Below are 16,437 nucleotides of genomic sequence, written 5' to 3'. Positions count from 1 at the left end.
TATTTCATTATTTCCTAAGTGGCTAGAGGTGAATGGTTTGTTTGCATTATTTGGTATTCGTTTGAGTTTGTGTTTAAACCTTAGTGCAGTATTTTTTTTTAAAAACAGTGCTATAAAGGATGTTCAAATCAGGTCATTAGGCTACTCAGTAATTTTCATTGATGCCATATATATAGTTCTTCTCATTAAAGTAATGCTTTCTTGTATGTGCCTGGCAGATATCAGCCCTCCAGCACAAGGTGTGGATCACAGGCAAGTCCAGAAAGAACTGGGAGATGTCATTGTACGGCTGCATAATCCTGTTGTGCTGACACCCACGACAGTGCAAGTCACCTGGACGGTAAAGCTTCTGCTGTTGTTACCTTAACAGTACTTTCAGTCTGCCTATTTTGCCTGTTTATTCCTTTAGTGTTTTACCACCCAGAAAAGATCCAGTCCTGACCCCAATATGAATGCTCTGACAATCTAACATACAGCAGTGTGTGTGTGTGTGTGTGTGTGTGTGTGTGTGTGTGTGTGTGTGTGTGTGTGAAAATGGCAATGAAATTGCCATTTTATTTTCTCTTTCAAGTCAGGCAGGTTCAATGTCTTCAGTCTTCTGCTCAAAGCAAGTTAGCTGTTCAGCTAGAAAAACATTATAAAAATGAGTATGCTTAAAGAATAATTGATCTGTGGATTCATTATGCTGCATATCAAAAAATAATCGAAGTTAAACGTCAGCAAGAAATTGCTGTGTGAAAAAGTACTTTCTGCTTCAAATCATGGTAACCTCTGACAATACCCTGTTATTTAGTGACCCAAAAATCTCTTTCCTATAGGGCACTTGTAGTGAAGTCAGAAGCACGTGGTGCTAGTGCCTGATCCACTGTGTATCATCTGGTTTTCCAGCACAAGCCTTACCCACAATGAGTGGAAATCCTTTCATTAGAGAAGACCAGAGTCTTTTGGGCAGTGCTTAACAACATTTCTATTTGAGGGGTCAAACTACTGGGTAGAATTTCTAATATAGTGTTTGGCTTTCAAATTGTTCTGTTTCCCTTCCTGAGGCTTGATGGAAAGGATTTGTAAGAGTAGAAGAGAATTCTCAGGGCACTGCACACCAGAAGAGAGTGCTTTGCTCTTGGGGTATCAGCCCAGAGGAAGGAGAGCCGTGAGTAGAAGAGTGAGAGAAAAACTGCCCTGCACAGCACCAAAACAGTTGTATTCTGTAGGATGAATTCTGCTAAGGGGCATTCACAATGCTCAGGGTTTTTCTTCTACACGTCGTATTGCTAAGAGCTTAATGTGTGCAGGGGATTACACAAGAGGAGATAAGAAGTGTGGAGATAGATTGTGTATTATAAGGATTACTGTTGTTTTTGCACAACTCAGCCATATTTATAGGGGCTTATGCACCATCCATGTTCTGACAGATTTCTGTGGTCAGGGTAAAGATTGGAATAAATAGAGAAACCCACAAATTTGTCTTTCATGGAAGATTATTTAGATTATGTGTCACTGCATTTTGCCATCGATGATGTCAACATGCAGGCTGGCTTTCTTAAAATGCGGCATGTTTCAGCTACAATACCTCCAGGACAGGCTGACTAACCTTTGTAGCAAGCCCTTTTGCCCAAGCAGATGGATCAGTAGTTCAGAAACTTTGCACGTTAGCAGAGAGTAATCGTAAACCTATATCACAGCCATGTGGTGCTCCTTCGAGTCCTTTCTTAGGTGTGACAGCTATCAGAAAGACAGATTCATAGGCTTTAACATATACTGTAAAAGGAAGCTCCAACATAAACAGAATTCAGTTTTATATCATATAACCAATGTCATTATATTGTAATTAAATATATATGTTTATGTATTTGTGTGTGTGTGTGTGTGTGTATATGTATGTGATACATATATTCCTCTAAAAGAGTTTCTTGGTGCCCCTACTGAACAAGCAATGAGTGAAGAAATGGTAAGGTAAAGGCAAATTGTTGGAAATGCTGTGGATACCAGCTTATTGGAAAGATCCCTCAAAGCAGTGACCCTATGCCACCTGACAAGCACACAGGCCTCTGTAGAGGTATTTTGGAATTGCCCAAGGGAAGAAAGACACAAAGAAAGATCTCTGAAGCAGCTAATTAGAAACTATCCAGCAACCAGAACAAAACCAATTAATTAACCATAGTCTCTAGGAAAAAACCCACTCTATCCAGAGAATAAAGTCCACACTATTACTGTAAAATGGATAGATAGTGTAGCTATCATATAAAAGGACAGAAGTGCCACGAGAGTCATAAGACTCTTTGTGCTGGCTTTATGCAGTTCAAAGGGTGAATGCCAAGGAATGTCCTTGGTTGCTGAGTTTCTAGCATCCTGACACACAGCAAGTTAACACCATTTTCTCCCTCCTTTATGAGATTGTTTTGGTTTTGCTTTCTCTTTATTTTTTTCAAGTTTGAGTTTAAATTTTCAGAAATAGTTGCCTGTGGCTGTGTTGCAATTTTAAAATGCGTACATATTTTGAAAAGAAGGTCAGGCTTACAAAGTCAGTGCTAAAAAATAGGAAGAGGCATGTCAAAATTAGGTTTTCATTGCTGCTTAAATTCATTCCTCTTTGTGTATAGATATTAAAATATAGCTGTAATTATCTGGTCACATAGAGGATCTCTTCTTCATGGAGCTATTAAACATTTCTTTTTATCGTCTTTATTCTCTGTGTGGTGCCAGGTCTTATTAAATTCATACCATTGAAACCTTGCATTGAATAAAAAATTATTATTTTGTCTCACATGCTTGCTTATCTGTCATGCTCTCAACCATGTAACATTTGTGTGCTTCACAAATAATACTGAATTTAACATCACAATGATAAAAATGTCATTATCCTAACTTTACACATAGAGAGGTGAGGTGCGGATATAGTTATTGCTGATGAGACTTGTGGAGTCAGATATACCCACTGTTATCAAATGGCTAATTTTAAGCCTGGGACATGATTTATTTTTACTTTTATTAAAACATTTCACATTGCAAGAGCATATTCTTTACTCCAAGAGCTTTTATTTCTGACCTCAGCTATGGGTCAGAACTTCTAGCCTCAGTGGGCATTAAACTGAAAGTTTCATTAGTGACCAAATATGAGATGTCCCCAGCATTATAAAGGCGCCCTGTGGCACAAAGAGGAATAAAAATCAGTTCTTCAACATGGCGAAAGAATTGCTCCTTTGAAGTCCTGACTGCCTTCTAGGAGGTTACCAGGCAGAAGGATAATTTATTTACCTCTTTTCTTTAACTTGATGTAGATTTTAAGTGAATGTAGTTCACTGGAAGCTTCAAGAGCCAAGTCCTTTAGACAGTCTTCCAGAGTATTGTCCCCATTTGCCTTGTTCCTGTAGGATCCATAAATGCTAGTGCAGTTCCAGTTTCCAGAGACTCCTGTGAGTCCATGCCAGGGAGTTCACAGCCTCTGAGCTATTCTGCCCAGCTGGAGAATTGCTGTGGGTATTGCTGTGGGAGCAGAGGATTTCTTAGGATATTTTGGGATTGACATTTACATGCTACAGAGCATATTGCAAAATGTCTTTAGGGTGCAGATTAGCAGGTTTGCCTGAAAGGAGCTTATATCTGCAGCCTAAGCTGCATTATGAGTTTCTTGCCATCATTTTGACAACCTAATAGCCATTGAACCTGTCTCGTGCTCAGCTGTGGCATGTGCAGGTTTGAACGTGCAGGGAAAATTAGTTTCCTGTTCTGCAGAAATGGTTTTGCAGATGCCTCCTGCACTATGGACTCATCATAAAAGGGGGTGAGAAGGAGCACCCAGAACCAATTCTGCTTGTAGGTCACGTTAGGTCAGTGCTGAACAGCACCTACCCAGGAACTGCTTTCTCCTGCCTTTTAAAGGAGCATCTGCATTTTCTGCCATCTGTCCTTTGAGGGAGAAAGTGTGTCTTTAGATCAACAACTGTTGCAGATCTTTTGAGTTGATATCACCGACTGGAAATATTCTCTGATCCCAGTATTCAGCACGGAGAGTTCCTGCAATTGCTGAAATAATGAGTAAAAAACCGAGTAATTTGTGTGAGGAAGTGGCAACCATTTACGTTCTTTATTCTTTCATCAAGTCACAGTGCATGTTTCTGCAACTCTTGCCTATGTGTGAATGTGTGCCAAACCTAAGAGCTGCATAGGTGAATTAATTTCTTTAATGCTAAGCATATAAGGGTATTTTTAGCAGTCTCCTCTTGGCAAGACACATAATTACCACAGAAGTGGAGAAAATTGAAAAGTCACAGTCACTTTGTATTATATATAGCCATGTGTACAAGTGCATATAGACATACACACATATGTATGCACGTGTGTGTGTATCTATATGTGAAATATACCTGTCCTACCCCTCACAAATATTTCTGGTTAACCCATGTAATTATCCAAGAGTAATTTTTTATTAATTTGAGAACTCTGAATAAAACAAAAAAATCCACCATTCTCAGTAAGTAAAGTGCCCACTGAGCAGTTTCCCAACATTTTGACCTTACAGAAGGCCCTGTTGATTCAGACTAGCTTTAATTGGGCATGAGAGATAGCCTTGTATCCTCTCCTTGATGCTGAATGTGACTAGATGTTAATAGAAAACATTAAAAATGCATAATATTTTCTTTTGTCAGTACCCTCCCAGGCCCTGAATGATGGAATCACTGTCAATAATGTGATATTTGGGTAGATCACTCTGCCCTGCTGTAATGAAGCTACACATTGAAAGCGCTGTGAAACTCAAGCGAGCCCCAAATCCAGCTAGTTTATAGCACTGATAAATGTGACAGCCTTGTGGTACTACTTCATTCTGCTTTCGTATTCCTTCTGTTGTTTAATCTTTCAGCTTAGTGACTTAGAAGTCTAGCAGGAAAAGATGTGTATGGACCATTTGTATATTACCTCTGTGGAAGTAGATACAAAAGTATGATGGACTGGAAATTGGTATTCTATGGGTATTCTGTAGGGGTCCAGCTCTTCTCCGTGGGTTTGGGGGGTGCATTTGTGTTTGTGCCATGCTGTACAAAACACTTTCCATACTGTGTTGTAGCAGCACAATGCTCCTGTTCAGTTGAGTCAATTCTGAATTTTCAGTTTTCTCCACTAGGCAGCAGTCAGTAGAGCTTAACCACAGAGCAAAGACAAAATGGAAAGTTCTAACAAAGTTATGCTGTCTTTCAATGTAGCTTCTAACTCAGAAGTAAGGCAAGAATCAAACTCAGTGTTTGATTATTAAACCATAACCTTATATTGTAATTTAGGTTAGAAATCTGTATTAAAACGTGGATGAAAGCATTATTTTTGCTGAATTTTGTAGTAAACATGAGGTTCATAAAGTCTTTATGTCCATAAAACATTTAGTTAATCAAAGTCAAACATGGATAAAAACAATTTGCTCTGATTTACAGACTCCCTTCATCTGGAAACAGCTGCTTAATGTTCTTCTTAAAAACACAGCTTGATTCTTTCAGTATTAACAAGCTATTATTGTGAGTTATATCCCTCTTTCAGTGCATAAATTCACTTAAAGTGAATGCAGCGAAGTTTATAAAATGCAAGCTTAATGTTGTTGTAACATATGTTGCAAGGTTTTTAACAGTGACAGTTTTGATGAAAGACATTTCTGCCTTGCTTTCATAAATAAACCTTTCTTCTTGCTTGCCTTGCTTTTTAATGTCTAAGAATCTGTGTCCCCTCTGAATGCATCAACAAACTGTAACAAGATTTTAGGAGAAGTGTAATAGAACGTGGTTTGTGTTTTCAGCCTTAAATTAATGTGTTCTTAAGAGAAGTCAAACAAATGTTTCCCTAATTCTGGAATATCTTTGAGCAGGCAAATTGACAAGAACGTAAGAAATATCCTACTTGTTGAATCTTAGTTGTAACACAGATTTACCAAACAGCCAGCTGTATAGTCTCATTAAGCGTGCTGCACTTTCTTTCCTCCTTATTTGGTGGCTACAGAAGCAGCTGGGTTTGGTTTACTTTTAGCAATCAAATTGGTTTTGGTTTTCTGGTGGTTTTTTCCAGCAAAAATTTGTGCAAGAATCATAATGCGTTGGTTTTTTGGGTTTTTTTTTGGAAGATAAATAAATGCATGCAACCTCTCCAAGATGAAACACATCTAAAGTTTTTCTTCAAATAAATGTCATATTTATAGGATAAAATTGTTAAACTTCTGTGGTCCAGTCTTGAATTCTGCTTGCCTAGCAACAAATAAAATATAAACCAAAACCAACATTCCATCTCCATCTGATGGCCTGAGAGCATCACAACCCCAGGATGCAAAGGGACTGCTCAGGCTGTGAATACGAGAAACAGCACATGTCTTTGGAAGTTGTTTTCTCTGCATCTGTCTTATGTTTATTTTACTTTGCTGTGCATCTCATGAGCTGTGAGCCAAGTAATGGACTAATTGTAAGCATATAGGGTATCTTCAAAGATTTGTCCTTTTCTGAAAAGACTTTGTTTTTCTTTTCTTCTCCTATTTCAGCACATCAGTAGCCAAGATGTGCTTAGTAAGTTTACATGCTGCAAGCCTTATGCCAAAGTTTTCTTTTCATGATTTATTTCAGGGGTGGGGCCTTGCTTTATGACTTAAGGTGGTATTTTTCATGATATATAGAGCTGGAGAAAGCAAAACAGAAAGAAATATTCTATAACAAGTAACATGAGACAAATGTTCTTTATAGACAATTAATCAACAGTGACTTACAAGAAGGCAGTTTGATTATTAAATTCAACATCTTAACTGTTAATTTTCTCTTTCTGATGAGGGCAAAATTATTCTAGGCAAATGTTTCGCTTTCTTTTTTACACAGCTTTTTTTTTGGTTTACTTTAATATGTTTATTGATGCATTATTTAATGTCATTTCTAGGTTGACCGCCAGTCCCAGTTTATCCAGGGCTACCGAGTCCTGTATCGCCAAACATCTGGGCTGCCTGCTCCAGCTGTGTGGCAGAACCTGGAGGTCAAAGTCCCGACTGAGCGCAGCGCCGTCCTCGTCAGCTTGAAAAAGGGCGTCACTTACGAAATTAAGGTTCGCCCTTATTTCAATGAATTCCAAGGAATGGACAGTGAATCAAAGACTGCTCGTACCACAGAGGAAGGTTAGTAAAAGGGGCAGAAAAGCAATGGGCTTTCATACCTGGCACTGGAAGTGAAACTAAGAGTGGCCATTTTGGTTATTCTGTGTGTGCATGTGTTCGTCTCGATTTCTTCCACATGATTTCTGTTTGTTACATACCTAGGTGACGTTAAAATTTAATGTTGAGCTTTGTTCTGTAAATATCCCCTGAGAAAGCAGTGTACTGGTCTTACATTCTTGTAGCTGATACATCCTTCTAAGGTACAGGTGGCTTTTGGTCTTCCAAAAAGTGTGCACTGCAGCCCTTCTTTTGTAACCACTGCTGCTGCAATAAAAGACTTCGATCTGCACTTTGAAAATAAAATAAATGCAAGCTCTCGCAGAGGAGTGTTTGATACTCAGCACATCTTTCTGAATGGGTAATAATGTAGATGAACAGTTGGTTGGGAAATGAGGAGTAGTGAAGGACACGTATTTAACCAGTCTGGAGAAACCCCAGTCTCAAGGGCACACCACTTCACAGTTTCTGTTAGCACAGTGTTCATGAAACTGCCCTGTTCATTCCTGCAGAGGATTTCCCTGAGCACCTTTCAAGCCTCTCTGAAACAGGATTCAGTTTGCACTACTGAAGAAGTTAAGCTTTTATATCTAAAGCATGTAGCCTTGTATGTAGTTGTGCTGAAGAATATGCACTTCAGGACTGCTGGATTTTGTTGAAAAGTAAAGGCAGTGAGATGAGATGTAAGTAATTTTAATCATTTGCTGTTAGAAACCTACCTTTCTACCTATGTAATGCAGTCTTTGCCTGGAGAATCTCTCCCGTAAAAGTAGGATGGTCCTAACAGTGAGGGTTCATCTTCTCTCTGTGTCACTGATTTTTAAATTTTTTTTTTGAAGGAGAAAGCAATACTGGTGAAGTTTTAAAATGTTAGTATGGTTTCAATGGGTTTTGAGGGCACTCTTTCCTTCCTATTGAAAGTGCATCTTAATCATTTACAGTAGTCTCCTGAGGTTTAATTTAGTGCTGATTGCCAAGTACTCTTTAATTCTAGAACAGACTTGCTTATGACTCACTTTTCTCTTTGATTTGTTGTGATTATTACCCAACATGTAAGTAAAACTGGAGATAACTTGGTTGCACTTTGCACCTTATAGATGAGGAAATTCAGTGTCCTGCAACATGGAGAAGAGTGTGCAGGAAGACAGTGTTCAAGTCTGATTTGGAATTTGGGATTTTATGGTTCCCAGTTCTTTGTTTAAACCAGTAAGCCTAAATCAGTTAGTGAAGAATATGTTTGCAGCAGTCTGAACAAAGCTTTCTTATTTATAAAAAAGGAAATTTTAAAAAGTCTTTCTACAGGTGAAATTCCTTTTCTGGAGTTAAAATGTAGGATTTTGTCCTCTCACTAGCAGATTTTGTTCTTGTCCACTTTAAATTGATTTTGGTGTTTGTTTAGTTCATCTAACTGTCTCTTGCTCAAGGTAAATAAGAAATACTCAGAGAGAGAGAGAAGGTCTTATACTTCCTGTCTATTTCTATAAGATACTTGAGGAATGACATTCTCTTTTATAAACCTTAGCTCCCAGCAGAGCCTGTCAGGTAATTTCCTACCTTAAAGGACACTTTGTTCATGTGGAATAGCTTTTCACATAGTGAAGATTTAAAAAAAAATGTTTGTACCTACAGAAATGTCTAACTCATAGCCTAGAATCTGCTTGGTAGATTAATATAACCTCCAAGGAGTCAGTTTACAAGTGTCATCTCTCAAAAAAAGTCAGCGTAGGACCCGTAGTATTATCACCAGATAAATGTAAGCTCCTGTAAAAAATTATTCCTCTTCCTTGGGTGATAAAATTAGGTACTTCCATGAGAAAATTAAGACATTCAGTAGACGCAGTCCTACAGATATTTCCTTTAATTCTTCATATTATCTTTGTAATTATATTGGTGTTCATGTATTTCAAAAATAGCATCAACTAAATGTTTAATGACAGTGGTTTGCTTCTCTTCCACTGAAGAAAGATGGCAGTCTATTTAAAGGTGCTGTGCTGCCTGTGATTCCATTTCGAAAATGAGCTTTTTTTAGACTTGACTTTTAAAAAATGTCAGCTATACTATTTTTAGAAAATAATTTGGAAGAGTGATACCAGCGTTGGAAGTTTTTTGCGACATCAAAGCAAATATCCCTGGTAAAGGCAAAGTACAATGAAAAGGTAGTGGCAGCTTTCTGCTGGATTGGATTTTACATGCAATGTTACTTCTGAGTCTTACCTCTAAAAATCAATTTTGCTGCAGTTAGACTTTTCCTCTAGATCAGACATTTGTCACAGTTCAGCATCCATCCATCTCCAGCCTCTTTGGCCTTGTGAAGGTAACAAATGGAATTCTGTTTGGCTGCCTCTGGAAAAGATGAGCAGCGATTTGGGTTCTTTCATATCTGTAAGAAGAAGCTGAGCACTGGAATAATTGACCTGTCAAGAAGCAGGCAAGGTGTTCCCCACAAGCTAGCAGCAAGGGAAATGAGAAAATGGTTTTAAAAATGTTATTTTTCAGTGTGATCCATTTAATAACTGCAGCAGTGTCAGACGAGTGGCTTAATTTATAACACGGTGCCAGCTCACAGAGTGATACTATCAGAGAGAAGGAGCCGAACTGTTACATACGTACATGTGTGCACACCTGCAATGGGAGCTGAATTAAAGACTTTATTTTATATTTTTCACTATTTCTTTCATACTTTCTCTAGAGACAGATGATTTTTTTTTTTTTTTTTTTCAATTGCATCCACTGTTTTAAATCTCCTTTGGAATAACATTGTGGAGTTGTACTTGTCCTGCATCTTGTTTGTCACCAGAAAAATATGACAGTCGGGAATGGAAGTCTCCTTAACTTTTATCAGCTGCTCTCTGTCAGTTTCTCCTCACCTTAGTGCAGCTCTTAAAATGATATTTTCACAGCTGCATTCATCAGCTGCAATTTTAATTTTGCTTCAAAGTTCTCATATGTCCTCAAAAACCCCCACAAAACCAATACATGCTGGTAGAATATTAACTAGAATGTTCATGCAGTTTAAATGTAAAGACAAATGAATACAGTGTGGGTTTTTTTTAAATTTTAGAGTATGGCATTCATTTTAAATTTCTTTTGCATTCACACTCCCCTGTTCCCCCAGGTATGTGTATATAAGACATTATATTTCTGAATGCCCTTTTTGTTTCAGTAATGAAAGTAAATATGTTTGAGCAAGTTGTTCCATTGTACTTAAAACCAAAAATGAGTTATACAGTGTTAAGCTTTGCCATTTTTATGATTATTATTTTCACATAAAATATTCTAATTGATATCACATACATACGTTTATTCACAGTTTTGTTGTTATTGAAAACTTGAAGACTTTCAAAATGCTATTTTTTTTTTACTGTGTGGCAAATTATTTCACTTGCTATAAAATACACAATGCAACTCTTTCCTTCACCAATTTTATGCTTTGCACGATTGCAAGGAGTAGCCCAAGGCCATCTTCCCATGCTTCACTCGAGCTGGCTAAGAGTCAAGCTGTCCACAATACAGCTCCATTTCTTCCCTCCAGTTCACTGTTTCTCTGGATCAGGCAAGGTCACAAGGACTCTACCAAGCACTATTAGCTTTGCAGCTGAACCAGCATCTGAAAATGTAGTTGTCAAAATGTGCAGCCTCCCAGGACTGTAATATGTGTTTCATTTTTCATCTAAAATATTTTTTTTCTGCTGTAATCTTGTATGGTTCCTTCTCCTCACCTCTGATACCCTAGTTTGAAGTTGTGTGGTTCTTGCAGCAGAGCACTCCAGTTTTTCAGGGCTATCAGGGTAAAGATTTGAGCTCGGCTCCATGAGCCTCTGCCAGGTCAAGTGCTGAGGAGCTTCCGATGTGGGAACACAGCCAGTCTCAAAGAGGCCGTGGAGAACAATAGGAATATCTGAATTGACTCAGGAGACAAGCACTTCTGATATCTGTAGCTGTGCTTATTTGTGTTAAACCTGCCAGGCTTGAATACAAAGATGCCAGGGGCTCTCGACTTCTCAGAAGCATGGTCCAAGGATGGGCATGGACTCAGGGAAATATGTGAAAGATAAGACTAGAGTACTGTTTCCATAAAGTTTAGCAGTGAAGGAGTCACTCTGACCAAGGGGCTGGAGTAAGGGAGCCTTGACACATGATGTGAGATGCCCAAACCCAGGTTATTATCTAGATTTGGGGCAGGAGAGTGATTTTAGGTTCTGGTATGATGTCTACCATATGCTTTCAAAATCAGCTTTCATATTTCATATGAAATGCTTTAAGATCAGATTAAAAGCAATGAAAGATACGGGGAAGACAAATTCCATAAGTATTTATTAAACATAAAGACACCTCCCTAGAACAGAAGGTGTCTGAGCAACAGGCTTCTGTGAACTGAGAAATTGTCCTGGAGAGGTATCAGTCTATGCTTGCTTTATTAGTTCACATTTTCCCGGCCTCTTTCTATTAGTTTTGTTGAAGACTGGGTAGATGGACTGGGAGAGATGGAATAAATAAATTCTAGGACCAGTTCCAAGCAGCTGCTATCAATCAGCTTTTCCCCCCAGGGACTATACCTTAATATAACACAGTCTACCTTGGTGGCCTAGCTTGCCACTGTGGTGGAGTTTCAACACTTGTCTGGGAGCAAGAGAAGGATGAGGGGGAGCTGCAAGAAGTTTTAGGTGACTGAGCAGGGCCATGGTGACAGTCCTCTGCCATGGCAGCCCCAGCCGTGGTGGGAGAGCCCTATATGGATATAGCAGATGCACATAGAGGGGACTTTTCCATAGCAGAGCTCCTGCACCACTTCCCAAGCAGTGTGTCCTGAGCCAAGAGAAGCACCCTGCTGCTGGTGTAGCTGCAAGAGGGGCTTTGCCAGCATAGCTCTGGTCACTAATAACTATGCTGGATTTTTGTTTGGTTTTTTCCCACAAAAAAAATGTTTCTAGACAACTAGCAGGGCTGGCAGGCAGTTGTATTGTAGAATTGGCCTTGATGTGCAGTGGCCCGCCAAACAGCTGTGAATGGTTGAACTGAACAGGACTCTGAAGAGAAAACAATTTGCCTAGGGGAAAAACAGGACATAAGTATATATTTGACCTAACTTAGCACCTGCCCTATTCACCGGTATTTGACGTAAAACCATAAATATTTCAACCCTTTTCCAGTTTGGAGTTGCAAGTTCTGTGTTTAAACCTGGTATTGTCTTCCTGGAGAGCAAATAGAAAACAGATCATTAAATGTTTGCTGCTCACATCATTATTAGATCATGTAGAAATAGAAAAACCAAAACAGTTTTCAGGCCTGGTGAAGCAGCCCCACATGTGGCTTAATTGATATATCTATAGTTATCCATGCATATTATGGAAAACAAAGGCAAGCGTGAGAACAATTCCAGTGCAAACGTAAAAAATGCCGAATATAAATAAATGAGGAGTGATTTGTATTGATTCTTCATTGCCACAAATTCTCCACATTGTCATTCTGCCCTATGCTTCTCTTCAGAAGGGCATTTTTCAATGTCAGTGCCTGACAAAAAGTGCATCCCTAGGCCTGCAGGGAGTGTGAGTTTTCTATACTGTCTGCTTGCTCTTGCACTGCTTCAGCAAAATCCGTGCTCTAGCGAGTGGATTAATGCCTTGCTCCTGTTTGCTCCCTCTCCTCGGTGTAGCTCCAAGTGCCCCTCCTCAGTCTGTCACTGTCCTGACAGTTGGAAACCACAACAGCACGAGCATCAGCATCTCCTGGGATCCTCCCCCTCCAGATCACCAAAATGGAGTCATCCAGGAGTACAAGGTACACACAATGTCTGATGGGAGGGTTGTGTGTTATGGGAAACAGCCTGCTTGAATTACAGAACAATAGCACTATTTAGGGATTTTGATTCTGACAGCATTTACAGCTGCCATATAATTATATGGAGAAAGAGGACTGGCTGCTTATGGTTTTTTTAATTATTATTATTATTATTATTATTATTATTATTATTATTATTATTTTAAGCAATACTACTGCTATATTAAAAAGCAAAAATACCATGAGCATGATATGGAAGAGAGCTGTAATTTCTAGCCAGTTTACAGTTCTTCTCTTTCTAGCTTTTACCTGCTGTGGAACAAGAAGAAGAGGGTTGTTGTAGTTTTTTTAAGGGGCTTCTGCACTCTAAAGACAGGCAGAGAAGTCCCTTGGAGTATCTTCAGTCTGGCAGCAAAGCTGGCAGGAAAGTTGCTTCTTATTTCCTCTGCAAAAATGCTAATCCTAACAGTTCAAGGTCAAAGTCAAGTACCGTGGCTCTGAGAGAATACAAGGCTTTTTCCAAGTACTATCTCTGTCAAGCTTCACAACTTAAAGTGCCAGGTTGTTTGCTCTGAAAAGCAGGTTGAACACAACTGGTATATACAAAATTTGTTAACGTGAGAGTTGCTTGCATTGATTGTATTTTCCTCCTCTTTGTTGCTATGGTGGCTCAAAGTATCCACTCCTCATATGTTAAATGTTGTTGTAGTCTGTAATTCCATACTAAGATGACTTTTCCACAAGTTTATTTTCACAACATGAAAAAAAAATGCATTGTGTTATTCGGGTGGAGAAGATGATTGGGCAAGGTTCAGCATTGTTAGAGGATGGAGCACAGTTTGGCAAATTAACCTTGCTGTGGCTGGCCTTATACACCAGGTGTGAAATGTTCAATTGAAATGGAGCAGGGCAGCATTCTTCACAGTCCCACAAAGGGTGGAAGTGGTGGCTGCAACTTACTTCACACAAAATGATACCTTTTTTCCCCCTGCTGTATCTTGAGGGAACACAGCATGAAGAAGAGAGACAGTGCTTGGTTTCTAAATCACCTAATGGTTCAACCTCTTCCAGCTTTTCTCTTGGTCAGAGGGATGCAGTAAATGCTCGCAATATTTATGTTTAGCATAGCACTTCTTTTGTTTTGCTTTTAGTCAATATCAAGATTAATTAATCCCAGTATTTTATTGATCTAATTTTCATATCAATTAATAATTATCCTTTGGCTTAATTAATCTTGATCCTGACTCCAGTATAAGTCAATATAAACCATCCAGGGCTTATAGTCAAATGAGTAAAGCACCCTCCTAAACCACAAAACATGTAGCTATGAAACAAAGTTGGCTGATGGCTAATAAAAGCCATGTTCCAGGTGAGTGCTCAGGCCCCTGGGCTGTGTATAAAACCAGCTGGAGTCACTGCCTATTACAGCCCTCCTTGTGTTAGGTTAGGTTAGGTGGCTGCCTGAGTAGTGAGCTGGCTACAGTTAATGCTGCAGAGAGTCTAATATTTCCTTGAGTATAAAATAATTGCTGAAGTTCCACAGTGCATTTTCTAACAAATTGAGAGTAGATCTGTTAATTCCACTTCAAGCATCAGAACGCCTGTAAATTCATTCATGAATTAACTGCTTTTAATTAGGGGCATCTCGTAGCTGCTGTAACCTAAGACCAGGACAGACAAGGAGTGAAGGAATGAATGCAATAGCTTCTCACCCTAATGCATTCTGGCTGGAAAATAAGGTTTCCTCGGGTTTAGGAAAACAAGAGATTTTTTTTTCTTGCTCAAGTCTTTCCGCGCATTGCACAGAAAAAAAAGATAAGGGGTAATGAAACACTGAGCAGGGTCAAAAGTAAGTGTAAAGATATTATTGCTGTTGCTTAGGGGCATTAGTTGGTCACTGATAGTGGTTCCACCAATAGTGCTTTCTTCTGCTGTTATTTTTATGTAAGTGTACGTGTGATATATTTATGCATTGATTTTCTTGAGTGGTAGTAAATGCTTTCTGTAGTAATACAGAAGCTGTATTTGCAGATAACATTAACTGAAGAAACATGCCTAGAAGTTAGTTTTGAAACCGCTTTGGAGAAGACTATAAAAAAGTGCAAGAGAGAGACATAACATTCTGAACTCATGGACTGTTCCCATCACAAAATGCCAGTTGTCATTATAGGGTGGATTTCCTGTTTAATCAGATAATAATTGAGTGACAAACTGATATCTGGATTCCTAAACAATGTAAATAATCACAAAGGCAGTGGTAAATGTGAGTCTGTGCTTACTCCATTTCAGAAATTTCTAATACCCCTCTTGTGCTGAGTAAGGAAGTTGAAAAGAATTTTGAAAATTGTTTGTTCTTTAGTGCTTTAAGAAGTGTTTCAACCTGTGCTTATTATTTGGTATCCTTTTGCTATTCAGCAGGAAGTTTAGAAAGAAAAAATGTGGGTTTTTTTTAATAAAAGGTTTGATGAACAAGATTTTGATTAATGTGTAACACCTCTTTTCCACTTGGATAATCTGGTCTGTGCTTCTAAGAAGTGTAAGCACAGAGTTTGCACTCCATGGAAAGCCGGAGTCCAGAGAGGTATTTGCAAGCAGACTTTGCAGCTGGCTAATCTGGGATAGCTTGCTGTGCTAAATCATCCCAGTTTCATCTATTCCTGGACATTAAAATTGTCAAGAGCTCCCAGATAAGTGATTGCCATAAAATACCTTGATATGTCATATCTGTGCGCAATTGTGTGAGTGTGAAGAATTTCATCTTTTTTAACACATAAACTTTTGTCCCAGATCTGGTGCCTAGGTAATGAGACTCGATTTCATATCAACAAAACAGTAGATGCAGCCATTCGGTCTGTAGTAATAGGTGGCCTATATCCAGGTATCCAGTACCGCGTGGAAGTTGCTGCAAGCACCAGTGCAGGTGTAGGAGTAAAAAGTGACCCACAACCCATAATAATTGGTAAGTGATTGTCTGTTCTGTTGTTTTGTTTTGCCTGTTTCTTTTATTTCCTCTCAGAAATGTTTTCATACATCACTTCTGGAAGCATAAAAATCCGTGGAGCAAAAGACGAGATTTGACTAGAGCTGGTTAGTTAGCTTTTATGTCCCACTGCCTGATGATGTTTTGTCTTCTCTTCCTGCAGAGTTCTTGCAGACAACGAAGGGAAGTATGTTGCCAAGACATTTGAGAAAATGCAGATTGTGTAGTGAAAATGATTTAATGTTTTGGGGTTTTTTTAAATTAATTTACCACTTCTGCAGGTTGGCAGATTTGTGGAACAAACAGCCCGGGCTCCCTTTTCCTTCTGTTAAGATGACTGTATAATTGCCTTACTCATTCCATTGGTGTCTAAGGCACTATTTACCATTGTTTGCTGAATGTCCAAAGTCAGTGTTTCTCAGGTATCCCAAGCTGGCAAGCCTCCTCTGTCAAAGAAAAAGTCGTCTCTAGACCAGAGAGCAAAGGTAGCATTATCATCCCAGCCTTTGACATAATTGTT

At 38.9% G+C, this 16,437-nt stretch overlaps 1 protein-coding gene across 1 annotated transcript in view; it reads left to right on the top strand.

The window, feature by feature from the left end:
• ROBO2 (roundabout guidance receptor 2) overlaps positions 1 to 16,437 on the top strand; it is a gene marked incomplete at both ends in the record, with an annotated part of 433,039 nt that overhangs the window by 355,632 nt on the left and 60,970 nt on the right. Inside the window, 4 exons of the mRNA XM_082279021.1 lie at positions 219 to 340; positions 6,892 to 7,123; positions 12,813 to 12,937; positions 15,725 to 15,896. Coding sequence (XP_082135147.1) covers positions 219 to 340; positions 6,892 to 7,123; positions 12,813 to 12,937; positions 15,725 to 15,896 — 651 coding nt within the window. The remainder of the gene's footprint in view (positions 1 to 218; positions 341 to 6,891; positions 7,124 to 12,812; positions 12,938 to 15,724; positions 15,897 to 16,437) is intronic.

The sequence above is a fragment of the Coloeus monedula genome (genome assembly GCF_965178545.1).
Source record: "Coloeus monedula genome assembly, chromosome: 3".
NCBI lineage: Eukaryota > Metazoa > Chordata > Aves > Passeriformes > Corvidae > Coloeus > Coloeus monedula.
Note: the sequence above shows the minus strand (reverse complement) of the source record. Positions and strands in the feature narration are given on the sequence as shown.